The 14,257-nt window shown below is 47.7% G+C and overlaps 2 protein-coding genes across 2 annotated transcripts; one reads left to right on the top strand and one right to left on the bottom strand.

Moving 5' to 3' along the window:
- The first annotated feature begins 1,871 nt into the window (after positions 1–1,871).
- LOC103914120 (zinc finger protein 737-like) lies at positions 1,872–4,854 on the top strand. The gene is made up of 2 exons (XM_009320727.1): positions 1,872–2,991; positions 4,769–4,854. Exons 1-2 carry the CDS (start codon positions 1,872–1,874, stop codon positions 4,852–4,854), a joined length of 1,206 nt encoding a protein of 401 aa, XP_009319002.1.
- A 162-nt stretch (positions 4,855–5,016) lies between these two features.
- Positions 5,017–12,730, bottom strand: ZNF648 (zinc finger protein 648). Its single transcript, XM_009320726.1, is given in 4 exon segments — positions 5,017–5,065; positions 11,789–12,201; positions 12,203–12,514; positions 12,632–12,730. Coding segments are annotated over 4 exon segments (873 nt in total).
- Positions 12,731–14,257: the final 1,527 nt, after the last annotated feature.

Genomic DNA, 14,257 nt, shown 5'->3' with positions numbered 1-14,257 from the left:
TCTGCGCGCGCAGCGGGACGGTCCCCTGCGCCAGCGGGAAAAGTTTGGGGTTTCGTTCTGCCTGGAACAAAAAATCGTTCGTTTGTTTATTTTATTTTTATTTATTATTTTTAAGCCTACATCGTGATTTAAATATCCCCCCCCCCCGTGGAAACCGGACGGGCCTTTGTCAGGGAGTTTTCCTAAGCCAAGCGGTGCCAGGCTCCCTTGAAAAGTTTTTTTCTTCGACAAAGGAAATAGGAGATCAGTTACGCGGCTCGGGAGTCGGCGGTGTGCTGCTGGAGGTGCTCAGCCCCTTGCAGGAGGTGAGGAATAGTTCTGTTCTCATGCGCGCGTTATTAAATTAATGGGAACGGTCGAAGTTGGGGGGTGACTTGAGCCATTCTGTTCCAGGCAGTGACTAATGAAGAAGACTAATTCAGCTTGTTCTCTGTATCACAGCAGAAGAAAGCGCAGCTTGTGTCTCAAATGAAGCTGGCCTTTCTGAGATGTGAATAAGACCTTTCACTTAATGCACATTGCTGTAGTGCCCTTATAACTATTTAAACCTACTGAAGCTAAATAGGCAATCTTTATGTACACATGTAAATACAGAAATATGTCCATTTTTACATAGATATATGTGCTCATACTCAGAGGAGTCTCACCCAGACAAAAACAGTCAAAAGGAAGTGAAGAAACAGTGGGAGCAAAGACAATATGGAAAAAATGGGTGTAAAGGAGAAGGTGGGGGTCGGAGGAGCAGCCAAGGTGTCCATCAGGATGGGAAAAATGCACTTTCTGAGGTTAGACTAGCGGGTCTAAACCTGAATGCAGGTTTAAACCAGATGAGTGAAAGCTCCCTGTGGAGCTGCCGTCAACAGGCTGCCTGGACAAATCCAGAAAACCTCTTGCGAATCCACACTTTGATAACGGCATAAACGAAAGCATCTTCTTCACAAGAAAGTTTGTGACTCAGACAGGTATTTCTGACCAATTACCATTGCTCATATTTTCTGCTAGCAAGGCTGGTCTGCAAAGGGATTTTACCCAGAGAATTTGAAGCTGTTCATTACTAGCTGTGCTTTGAAGCCTGGGAGGATGATTAGTGAGCCTTCTGGACAGCTCTTTCATGCCTTTCCTTGCATATGTCTTCTTTGCATGGTGCTAGCTGGCAGTGGCACAGGGACCCCAAATATCCTCAAGACAGTAACAATAATGCTAGTCAGGATGGGAGGCTAAAGGTGTTCCCGAGCTCTCCAGACCCCCCTTCTATACATTGCTTCTGGTTTTGGCTGTTTGGCTGACACAGTTTCTGGGTCTCATTGCATTACCTAACTAGTTCCTGAAAAAAAACACCTTGTGACTGGTGCTCCTAGTTTGTATTCAGCAAGGTAAAAACAAGGATTAAGCATGAATCCTCAGAAAAAGATCTGTGGTGGGGGCAGCTATGGTGTAGGACTTGCCAAAAGTGTTTGCACCCTTGAGTTCTGAAGATTTCTCGTCTTTAGGTGAATTTAAAATGGAAATTATCAATTTCTATTTGTAGTGAAGGCTGGATTACGATAGAGGATTTGTTGTCATTAAACGTAGTCTGTCTGTATTTTGTATGCTGAATGTATATTTTCTACATGCATAATAGTAGATGATTCTGTTTCTTCTACTGCATAACTAATAATCTGTCCCATTCTTCTAATCAGAAAAAAATCTTCACTGTGATAACTTTATCTTATGTTAATCTCAGAAAAATCACTGATGAAATGCATGTTTTATTTTCTAGGGAGGACTGTAAAGAGAGCCAAGAATGAGATGGACTTACCATGAAAGACCGGAAGCTCTTGGTATATACATCATCAATGAGCTGCAGATGAACACAGCGTACGCCTCAGAGGATGAATGTCAGTGTGGACTGGGACTCTGAGAATAACATTTTTGACACGGATGAGAAGCACTCAAATTACTCCAGAAAGAACACTAAGCAGGTGGGCCACACATCTAGCCTCCAGAAGGAGGTAGACATGAGTTACTCGCAGACGTGCAGTCCTCGTTGCAACTCTGCTGGACCTTCAGGTAAGCAGGAGCTTCCTGCAGAGTTGCAGTGTGAAGACAAAGAAACCTGTGAGACCTACTACCAGAAACGAGGTGAGAGTACACCTGGGGTATTTGTCCCCTCCAGTACCAACTTTGACCTGCAGTGTGAAGATAAATATTTAGAGCACTGTTCCTCTGAGCGGTCCAAGAAACCACGGAGAAGGCTATGTGACGATAACGAAAATACCGTTCTTGCTGATGTGTTTGATGAGGACTTGGAGTCTGTCTCTGAGGAAGCTTTGCCGTATCGGTGCAAGAAGTGTGGTTCCTCTTTCCAGGGTATGAGCGAGCTGCAGGAACATAAGCGAACTCACCTTGTGGAAAACTCATACCGATGTCCCGTCTGTGCCAAAGAGTTCTTCCGTGCAGCAAATTTGCGAATGCACAAGCTCATTCATTCTAGTGACAGGCCACACAAATGTCCAGAGTGTGACAAGGGTTTCATTCGCACAGCTGATGTCTGGAGGCACCTGCGCAATGTGCACAAGATAGAGCGCTCCATGGTGATCTTGGGAAATGGCATGGCTAGGAACCCGTGGTCAATAGTGCACCGCAACCAACACACTGCTGAGTACGCTGATCAGCCTTGTGCAGAAAACCAAAAGTCTGAGGAAGACGACTATAAACCTTATGCCTGTCCAACATGCGGCAAAGGTTTCGATAAGCCTAACCTCCTTTCCAAACACAAGGTGATCCACCGACAAGACAAGCCCTATAAGTGTCAGGAATGTGGCATGGCGTTCGTCCAGCTGCTCAGGCTGAAAAGACACCAGCAGACTCACTCTGGGGAGCGCCCCTTCTATTGTGAGGAGTGCGGAGGGACGTTCACCCGGCTGGCATCGCTCCAGCGCCATCACCGCATCCATACTGGAGAGAAGCCCTACTCTTGCAATTACTGTGGCCATTCCTTCACCGAGTCAGGTACCCTACGGAGGCATGAGCGCACACACAAATTGGACAAATCTTAATTCTTAGTTCATTTGTGATTGTGGTCTCCTTGGTCGCTTCTTACCTGAATGAGGCCTGCTCAGTTGGGCTGGAGAAAGCACTCCACTGCATGCGCTCTGGCCAGTCCAGACCCACTTCCCAGCAGTGGCTGATAGGGAACGCTACATCACGGGGATCTCTGGAACTTGTACTGGTAGAGATTGCACTCACTGGCTTTAAACTGGCTTTGTATGAAAAAATAACCTAATTACCCCTGAGTAATGAAATGTGAGACTTGAGAAGACTGAAATGACTCACATGTGCTAGCACTGTCTCAATTCACTGAACTGACGATGCATCAGCTTGAGCTTTTTGCAAGGATGCACGGGCTATGAGACTTCTCTCTGCAGTCTTGGTCACTGGATAAATTGGCCCTGCCCTCTTGAGTGTGATGGCTCTTTGGCACTGGGTTTGGAGATCTGTTGTTGCAGGTCTTTGCTAAGTCAGAACAGTCCAGAGTTGCCCCTCTGTCCCTTCTCTCCTTGTATTCTGCTGAGTTTTTCTTTCCATTACTTCTTTTTATTTGGAGGGGAAGTATCATGTTGGTTATTTAAAAAAAAAAAAAAACAAAAACCCACAAAACAGTTCCTTAATAAACTCAACAGTTACCAGCTGTATTTCATAAATATTTCTATCTAAGGGAGTACCAATCCCTTACGCACTTCTGTGTGATTAGTTGAATGTCTGTTAATAATGGAAAAAGCTTTATTTTCGCTATGACAGTGCATGTTCTTGGGGTGAGGGATTTGAATACATTTGTGTCTCTGATGGAACTGTGCACTCTAAATCTGTCCAGCTGAGTTTTACAGTAGGAAATGTTTGAGAACACAAAATTCAAAGAGCAGAAGACTAAATTTAAGCCACCTTTGCTACTCGTTGCATAGGAATCTTCTTCATTTAAACGTTTTCACACATAAGGAAGCTTCTCATAACAAAACCGTGTTTTGTGTTCTGTGACGTGTCTGAGTACTACCCAAAGTGTCTGCTAGACTCTTCACTTTGATTTAGATTCAAATGGTTAGTGAAGAAAAATTTCCTTAGAAACTAGCCTTGCACACTCAGGCAGGTGCTGCCAAATACCCTAAGGCTGTAACTTCCAAAGAGGTATGTATTGCCTCAGTTATGACAATGGGGTTTTTAACTCTGAAACTTAATAATGACACTTAATCCACTGTTAACCACTGTGGTGGAAGCATTAGTTGCAGCCCTAATTTCCTTTCTGTGTCAGAAAGCTTTGCTTCCTTCCCCTGCCAGCTGCCATAATTTCACTAATTTTTTTCTAATGCGTTCTGCCTTTTCATCAGGAAGTTGTGCAACAGAGTGAAAGTAAAGCTTCGGGGTAATGTACCTTTGCATTTACTACCAGGCTATTTAATGTAAAGTACTGATTGTGCCATTTGTTTGCATATTTCATGGAGCAAAAAATGGTGATGGCTGCTCAGCACCTTCCACCCATGCAACAGCTGAGCAGGCGTTTTGCAGTTGTGGGTACTGTGTGTGATGTGAGGTCCTCAGCTCAGATCAAGCTGAACCACTGTCCTCAGCAATACTTTAGCTTGATTATGAATGGGAGACTAATTCTCCCGGCCTCACTAATGGGACATTTTAATTTCATTCCTCAAAGAAGTCTCCAGATTAGGGAACTGATCTGCATCCCATTTCTTAGGGATGTGTTATGTTGTCTCTGAAATTATGTACTTTTGTAACGCAGATGCCTCAGCCGGGATGATTGGACCCTGTGTACCGTATGCATTCGCTGCAGCTGTGAGACTTCTCCAGACTCCCCTCTGCAGGTAGTTCCAGTGTGGTTTTAGGTTTCCGAAGGGTTTTTGATGGGGCCTCTTAGCAAAGGGATGGTCTTATCTGAGGGCTGCTTAGTCTCTCTAAGAGGAAAGATATTTGCATGGAAAAAATCCTGGCTGAAAGGAGACTGGGTAAATGATCTGCAGAGAGAGTTCATCAGTGCTGTTCTGAGGGGACCATGCTGTTCAACACAATCTGAAATGACCTGGAGAGAGGGCGGATAGCAAGGTGAGGAAGCCATTCCAGAAGCTATTGTGCATTAAGTTTCCACCCTCATCTTCTAAACCCATTTTGAAGTTCTCGGCTACAGTCTTCCCTTTTCAGCATCCTGCTTCTCTCTTGGGTACGCGGTGCTCTTGCTGTAGAGGGTTTTAATATCCAATTAAACTGCACCACTATGCGCACCTTTATGTTGTGTGACTGTTCTGCTTAGACAGTTGCGGTAATTGGGAACATCTAGTTACTCTGCTTTTTGGTGTTAGCAGTTGGTGGAATTTGTACCTGTAAGAGCATAATGGTGAAAGTGTTCTGAACAAGGTCTGTTTAATGGGAAGAGTAAATGGTTGGTGAAATGAAAACTAGCAGGCTTAACTAAAAGGTTATTAAAAAGATACTTGCCTGGAAGGTTGACTTGCATATAAAGTGCTTGGATGTGTGAAAGGAGTAATTAAAATGTGTGATGGTTTCTGGGAAAGTGTGTTGAACCCTCTTCAAAGAAACTTCCACTAACTCCTGTGCAAGCTATAGGAAATCCCTTGGAGCTTAATTTAACCCAGAGATTGTCACTTCTGCACTTTACATTTTTCATATAAAGGTTTGGAAATCTCTCCCAGGCCCTGACACTCTCACAGTGTCACTCTGAGTTGCTGATAGCCTACAACAGACATAGCCAGTCATGCTATCTAGCTGAAACAGGAAGAGAGATAGTGAGCATATATACCTGCTCTACAGCATTGCTTCATTAGAGAGGTTTTGAAGTGTGTCGTTTCAGCAGAAGTCATTTTTCTTTGTTCAGAGTAGCCAGTATATCTGTAGCTCATTTTTGTCTGTAAAGGCCATGGAAGAAGCTGTTCCCTCTGATGCTGTGCTGTGCAGAGGACTCGCTCACAGGGTCTCATTGTCGGGGCATTTCAGGAAGCATTCGGACACAGGCACAGGGCTGGAGCTCTGAGCTAGGCAGGGGATCCTGATGGTGCAGGTACTTTTGATTGCTGGATGGTGTTTGTTTACAGTGGAACGTAGAAATACCCTTTGCTAATTTTCCTCTCCCCTCACTATATCGCTTCTACCCAACTCATTTCCATCACAGGAAAGTTGGCTCAAGACTAAGAAGTTAGAATAGCTCCAGCACTGCAGAGTCCTGGCCCTCACTGACCTGGAATTGCTGACCAGTCCTTGGCAGCTATGGTACTATTTTCTCACTTTGTTAACAAAGGTGTTGCATGGTAAATAGACCCGTGCTTGTGGAGTATAGATACAGCACCTTGCACAAAAGAAAAGCTACTACTGTACAGTCTTTCTGCTCCTCTGCATACCATCATCCTCCTCTTACACTATTTGCCTTCTCCCAGCGTGGAGGAGTCTGAAGCAGGAGTCTTTGATGTAAATAGGGAGCATTAAGCAATCCATCATTTGTCAGTTAATCTGAGCAAAGGGCACTGAAATCTCTGGAGTAGGCAGCTTTTATTTAAAGTGAGGCTTCATCGTGTGATGATCTGCCTCTGATCTTGTAAAGTTTCTGTTGGCATAAGGAGCCCCCACTACGGTTTTCCTACTTACAGACTGAAAACAAGCAGGGGCTGAGATCTCGCCAACAGAACGGCAGATGAATAGCATTTCACTAGGATAACATACTGGAAATAGAAAGTAGAAAGGAAAACACTGTTTTTATTTTGGTGTTCCCAGCTGTGTCTGATGCTTTGAGAAGTTAAAAAATTGTGGGCCTGTGCAAGGTTAGAGTCATCTTAAAAGAGCAACCACTGAATGGGAGCTAGCCCGTGAAGCAGGTAATACAGGTCTCTGCAACAGAGTGCAGCCCACCTGTAAACTCACTGTAGGATGGCTGTGCTGCTGCACTGCCCCCCACTATGTGGGAATGTTGTTTTCCAGAGGAGGGTGTGGTCAAATGAATGTGCTCATGCAGTTGTGTAATGGCTTTCCCCTTGTTTATGTGCTAGAAGAAAACATCAGAGCTACCCACTTCTTTTCTTATTAAGGGTTTTATCTTAATTGTTGCTTACATGCTTCAAATCTGAAAGCAGGAGTTCTGAGCAGGTCTGTTTCTGTACAAGCTACCAGCACACATCTTGTTAGCTGCAAGGGACTCTGAAGGAATAGGTCCCTGTGCTCAGAGCCATGCACAGGTAACAGGAAGGTAGCCTAGCCACCAACTTGCCATTTAACAGCTATTCCCGATAACTACCTGGCATGTTTTAAAAAGAAACATATTCCTTGATGCAAGGGGATGTTCTTTGTTGAGTGTGGTAAGTTTTACCCCAAAAGAGTCAGCATGTTTTGCTGACCTGCTTGCCCAGCCTTTTGTTTTCCTGCTTGAAAGAGGTTGTGCTAATTTTCTTCTTCCTTGATGCCTTGACCATTGTTGCTGCTCCTGAAAATACTGCTGGAGGTGTCAGCAGCGATGGTTTAGTGACTTCGGTGGGTTCCTTTGGATTGCCTGGTGGACTGACAGCAATTTAGAAAGAGGAGTTACTAAAACCTGAGGTGTCAGCAGTTGTTATAAAACTAAAGGCTTTGGTCTGAAGACTTTTGCTTGGTAAGTGGTGTGAGTGATGGATGACTTGTTTTCATTGTTTGGGAAAGGGAACTGAGAGAAGGTATGATACAGCATTCAGTCTCCCAGACCCCAAGATTAAAGTGTGATCTAACTGACCTTCCTTGTGGGACCTCTTAGGAAGATTGCTGGTATGTATGCCTTAGTACTTGCATTTAAGAAGCTCTTGGACCAGTTGTTAGCTAGATTTCATGTTTATATCTTACTTGTTTGAAAAGAAGATAAACTGGCTTGTAGAAGTCTGTCTGCTGACTGTGCAAAATGGTTTGCCCCAGGAGCCTGAAAAAAAGAAGGCATTGACTTTTGCATTGAGAAGAGTCTGTACTCTGTAACGTGCTTCAGTGCAGCCCCACGGAAGTATTTCTGCTGGTGCAGTGTTTATCTACTGGTGCCGTTTATCTACTGGATGAAAGCTGACCTTGCCAGAAAGCTTGACTGTGTTGGAGCACTGTGGGAAAATGTAGGCACTTGCACCACACTGCCTTGGCTGCTGGTGCCAAATCAAGCAGACTGGGGATGTTTTTCACCTGGTGCAGTGTGCTTTGGGAGATGCTTCCTTCTCAGAGAGCTGGGAGGTCAGGGGCTGCATTTCCTGAGTACAGATGGTTAGTTCGTCCTGTCTTCACCTGCACATCAGCTCCCGGTTACAGCACAGAGGCGTGCGAGCACGACAGAAGTGCAGTACATGGAGAAGGCTGAGGTCTGTGTTTGTGACTGTGGTCCCACAGGTGGAACCCTGCTGAGACAAGGCTGCCTGCACACTCCCTGCAAAGCCTCCCCCCAGCCAGCTACTCACGTACCAAACCTAGGGATACCTGCAGGCTTGGGTTGCGGTACAGGAAGACATCTGTGAGTAGCTGCAAGACCTCATGTCCTGGTTCACTTCTAGACATGTGCAGGTGCAGAGTCTTTGCATACAGTAATAGACACTGAAATACGCTATGCATCTGTACATACACCTGCATTTGCTCAAGACCACAGCAGCACGTGAGCTAAAAGCACAAGAGATTTTCTTTTAGACTGTTCGTGGCGTGCATGAGTAGATAGATATTGAGTATTTATTTCCAGTGTATTCACTTGAGATACAACAGCAGCTTTAAAATAGCTCTAGGACTGGGGAGTTCGTGTAAACATAAAGAATATCCCTCATTTTAAGTACATTATTTCCTTCTCTGTTCACATACTATGACACAGCATCCAGTTTGTGATGATCAGACAGTAGTCACTGCAAGAGTGGAAAAATAAAGCTAGGCTCCCCCCGCCTGGACAGTCCTTGGCAGCTACGATACTGTTACAATACAAGCACATTTATTATAAGCACATTTATATATCATCATTTACAGATATATTTACATGCCTTCAATAGCACTGCACGGCCAGGTGGTCTGGGACCAGGGCTCAGCTCTACAGCAGGTTTTTACCACCATGAAGGGCAGAATAAGAAATCCAGAAGCAACTTCCAAGCAATGCGGGACATCCTCCCGAAGTGCAGGGATGTAATGCTGGCAGTAATGTTGCTGTAAAGGTCTGACCCGCTAAGGCAGCAAGGTGAAAGACCTCTGCTCCTCTCCAAACTGGAAACAAGGACAGCTCTCTTTTTGGATGTGCTCCCTCAAATTGATGTGATTTCTTGCTGCCATGGAGACAGAAGACGGCCAACTCTGAGTGAGGAAAGGCCTAGCTTGATCTGTTTTATTCATACTCTCAAAAGTATGAGAGTATGAATACCCTCATTTTGGGGGGCCTTTTGGCAATTTCCAGTGCAGAGCCTTGCTGACTGCATTGTGCACTTGCCTGTCTTTTGACCTGACTTTCTTTTTATTTCACAGTTCGCTGTAATTGTTTTTTCTGCTTCTCTCATCAGGAAACACCCTTGAGAAATAGTTTTAAGTGACTTTTCTGTCTTGTCTTGTAAAGATTTTGCTGGCTGACTGTGTACAGACCTATAAAAAACATGACCACCTCCCCTGGCAGTGGAAACGATGAAGTCAGCCTAGCATGCACCTTCCTTATTCTTCCAGTCTGGTCCCCAAACCATTCCTGGAAGAGCTTGCATGCAGGAGGTTAGACAGGCTGAAGAAGAGTGATACAGACTCTGGAGCAGCACATACCTGCTACAGTTCTGGGCTTCATCCCTTACCTGCTCACGTTGTGGGTGAAGGGGATGCTTGTCCTAAAACCACGCAGAGCCCTGTTCTCCCTTCCAGAAGGTCAGTGCTAAACACCAGCCCAGGGTATACTCGGCCTCGCTCTGCATGAGAGCGACTAAAATCCAGGGATACTCTGACTCAGGGAAGCATCAGGAACTTTCCTATACTGTTGTTGTCTCCTGCAAATGAACCTGGCGTTGGGCTGGCATGGCAGGAAGGGTGGAAGGGCGGGCCAGAGGCAGGGGTGCCCTTGGGTGATGGGCTGAAGTGTAAGCCAAGCACACGGCTGCTGGAGGTAATGATGAGGGTAAGGATGACTTAGGGTTGTGTCAAGAAGCATGAGGTTCATGTGAAGAGCATCCTGGGACTCGGATTCTGACGAGGCTGGCATCCGGTGAGCAGGCACTTAGTAAATACCACTCTTTTCTTTTAGCTAATGAGAAAAGTGGAAGGGGCTTTCTGTTTTCTCACACATGCCAGGGCCCTTGCTGCAATGAAGAGGTCAGTGAGGCACATCTGTTGTGTCCCCTGGCCATTCCCCATCTTTCAGGCCCGCCTCTGGTCCCATGGGGCGCTCAGGCCGGGGGTGACTCTTCCTTCCCGAGCACTGTGTTGCCAAGGTAGCTGCAGATACCTCTGCAGCAGTTCATGGAGTTGTGAAAAACAGCTGGGAAGTCCCTTTCCAGAGGTCATCAGCTGAGTTCTGGGTAGGAGCAGGCAGCATAAGTTCTGTCTACATGAGGATGCTCCAAGGTGGGTTCCCATCCAGAGGACCACTTCCCCTGCCTGAGAGGCTCAGATGCAGCTCATACACCGGTGTAACTGGTGGGGAAGCAAATGACGCTGGACAGTAAGAGACAGCAAGGGATGGGACTGCAGTCCCATCATGGAGCTGCTCCCAGGCAGTTGCTTGGAAAGACCTTTCAGGCAAGTGCTGTAAACCAGAAAATGAAGCTCTGAGCCCTTCCTGTGAATAACTTGAGCAGGGGGATCTGGCTGGCAAAATGTTGTTTGTCACCAAGTGAGACTGGAGAAACGAGGTACTAACCACTAAATATCTCTGTCGTCATTTGGAAAACCCTTGGGTTCTAGCATTTGGGGATGCAGCAATAACTAGCAATTAATTATCAAAAAATAGAGAGGGGGAAAAAAAAAGCCAAAAATGCTTCTTGCCCTTTTGTTCTTCACAATAGATGGGTGAGAACAGGATGTTCCCAGCAGTAACTTTTAATTATTTCACCACTGCATCTCTCTCTTAACAGTACAAGTTAGAAATGTCAGTTTAATTTTGTTTTAATTGCCTCAGCTATCAGGTACCTGAGAAAAGCCATTTTTACCAACTGTCTAGTCCCTGTTCTTGGTCTCGGAAAGCAGCTTATTGCTGTAGAAACACTCAGTGCACTTCTGCTTTGGAAAGGGGCTTTCCCAGAAGGAGAGCGAGGGGTGCAAATATTTTGCCTGTAATAACCGTATCCAGCGTACTCTGCGTGAAAGGACAGGGTTGTGTTTTGCAGCATTCATCTCATTGACAGCACAGGAGGGTTCGGGCTTTGGTTTGGTTTTCCTTGCCCATTTCCATGTGGAATTTAAACCCGGTATGTATTTGCTTCACTCACAAGGGTGTCGGGGGTTTCACCGTCCCATGAAATGTGTATGGTGCCTTTGCATGGCCAGGGCAAGGAAGATGGATCCCGTGCCGGCCAAGCTGGGATCCTGTTTTCCTGGAGGGAGAGTGCTCAGAAATAAGTAATGCATCAGCGACTGAGCTCTGCCTCTTTCCCCTGTGTTTGGGCAACCGGCTTTTCACTGACTGCCTCCTCTTTCACTGATGGCCACATGCTGGGGGCTCCGTGGGGTGCAGGGGCACTCACAGCCCCAGATATGGTTTTTCCCCAGCCATGCTGGGGAGGCCAGGGTTCCTCCGCACCGTGCCGGGAGATATTGCAGTCCGTGCAGAGGGGCTGTTGGGGTCGGCAGGGTGCCGCACCGGTGCAGGGAGCTGCCGTGGAGCTGCTGGTGCCACTTGAGGGTGGCCGCACGGGTGAAAGCGTGGGTGCAGTGGGGGCAGGCGAAGGGTGGCTCGCCAGTGTGGGTGCAGCGGTGGTGGGTGAGGCAGGAGGACTGGACGAAGGCCATGCTGCATTCGGGGCACTCGTAGGGCTGCTCACCCGTGTGCAGCATCTGGTACTTGAAGAGGTTGGATGACTTGGCGAAGGCCTTGCCGCATACGGCGCTGGCGAAGGGCTGCTCGCCGGTGTGGACCCGCTGGTGCTCCACCATCCGGCTGGCCACGGCGAAGGCCTTCCTGCAGTCGGGGCAGGGGAACAGCACGGCCCCTAAGTGTGCCCACTGATGGCGGAGCAGGGAGAAGGGCTTGTTGAAGGTGCGCCCACAGTCGGGGGCAGGGGAAAGGCTTGTTGTTGCGGTGCATGTTGTGCTGGTGCTTGTGGAGTTCGGAGGAGCGGGCAAAGGCCTTCCCACAGTCAGCGCAGCCGTAGGGCCTCTCGCCCATGTGGGTGTGGATGTGCTTGCGGTAGTCTGAGGACCAGGTGTAGGTTTTGGCACAGAAGGGGCACTCATAGGGCCGCTTGCCCATGTGCAGGTGGTGCTGCTGCAGTGTGCCCTGGTGTGAGTAGGCTTTGCCGCAGAGCTCACAGATGTAGGGCTTGGCCCTGCTGTGCGTTTCCCAGTGGCTCAGCAGGTTGCTGGACTTCTTGAAGGACTACCTGTACTGCTGGCACTTGTAGGGATGCTCCTCCAAGGTGGACCTCTGCGGACCTCCTGGCCTGATGGTCTCTGCGCTGGTGAGAGCCGACGCTCGCTGAGTGACATAGCTGGAGCGGCCATCTCCGGACTCCTCCCCAGAGTTGCTGTCCAGGGTCACTGCGGTGTCCTCAGTGCCACAGGGCCCGGTGGCCCCGCTGTCCATCCGGGATGGGTGCTGCTGGCACAGGGGTTCCCCGTGTCTGGGCTCGCCACCCAGGGCACGAAGGCTCACCAGCAGCTTCAGCTTCCTGGCCACAGGAAGTTAGTGTTGATGAGGGTGAAAGTTTTGTAGAAGACATCACCTTCCTGGCACAGCAGGTCCCCAGGCACATCCTCCCTTGGGCCGTTCCGTGGACTGCTGTGGTTGCTCTCCTTGGTTTCCTCCTCATCAGCATTGCCGTCACCCTCCTCTCCAGGCAGTGCACATCGGACCCCCTTCCTCTCCTCCAGGCTGCCACGGGGGTACTCCTGGTCCAGGCATTCGGGGCGCTTTGGGCTTGCCATGCTCCTCACCTGCGTCAGGCATGGATGTCTCTAAGGCTCCTCCACCCCCAGGGCTGTTGCTGTAGGAGACCTGGATTTTGGAGCAGGAGGGGACAGGCATGAGGAGCAGAAAGCAACCAGGCAGCTGTTTCTTAATGTATAGCTGGTTTTGTCTTTGGTCACATTGATTTATGCTTAGATCTCATCTGCTTTTTCCTTCTTCTCATGGCTGCAATGCTTATTTGAAAGCATGGATTTTTATTTTCTGCACTTAACTTATTTTTCTGCCTTTTTAAATACAGAACCACCAGGAAACAAAATGCAGATGTTAATAATTACAGAGACCCTGATGCTCTGCCAGGTTTCAGATCCGGTGGCTGTTTCTCTTGACGGCTAAGGAGCTCACGTGTTACAATGCCAAGCAAACAGTAGCTGCTGCTCCCGTTCCTGGAGTGCCCAGCAGAGAAAAAATGTCCATGTTAATGCAGAATCATGCAGTATAAAAAATATGATCTTAATAAAGGTCACCTGGCCACACAGAGCATTTCCAGAGAAATAAAAATAGCAAGAGCACAATAAACCAAGGACATCTTCTTGGAGCTGTGATGGTGAAGGTGGGAAAGTTGCCTGACGGGCCCTCTGGGCTGGCTCAGCAGAGCAGATGCCCTGTGTGCTGCCAACAGCGGATGTGGGTGAGCCAAGCTGCCTCCTGCCCCTAGGCACAGAAGGAGCAGTGCAACCACATTTCTACTCTCCTTTTTTATGCAGAACGTTTGAAGATAATTAAAATCAGACCTTGACCATGAGCCAGATGCAGCCAGCAACCAGTGGGTTTGCTGTTTATGGGCCGTTGCAGCACTGAGGAGGGGAGGTTATGCCCGTGACGGTTTTATTTTCACCAGTGCTCTTTACAATTCTGCAAGTGGGTCAGCGGGCTCTGCCCTGCTCTCACACGCTCGTGTAAAATAGCCCAAGGAGCTCATGCTGCATGAGGGGTCTGAAGATCAATGTGTATCTACTCCCCATACTGCAGCAAGGCTGGGGAGGAGGGCGTCTGAGCAATCGCCTTTCAGGAAGGCAAAACTGTTCGCAAACCCCAGCAGAGAAAGGGAGAAGCCCCATTCCTCTCACCGACGAGGGGTGCAGTGAATTCCTCTTTGGATGCTGATTTACTAGTATCCCCCAGCACCCTTGTTCAGAAGCTGCT

Source organism: Pygoscelis adeliae, unplaced genomic scaffold (assembly GCF_000699105.1).
Source record: "Pygoscelis adeliae isolate BGI_AS28 unplaced genomic scaffold, ASM69910v1 Scaffold402, whole genome shotgun sequence".
Lineage (NCBI taxonomy): Eukaryota > Metazoa > Chordata > Aves > Sphenisciformes > Spheniscidae > Pygoscelis > Pygoscelis adeliae.
Note: the sequence above shows the minus strand (reverse complement) of the source record. Positions and strands in the feature narration are given on the sequence as shown.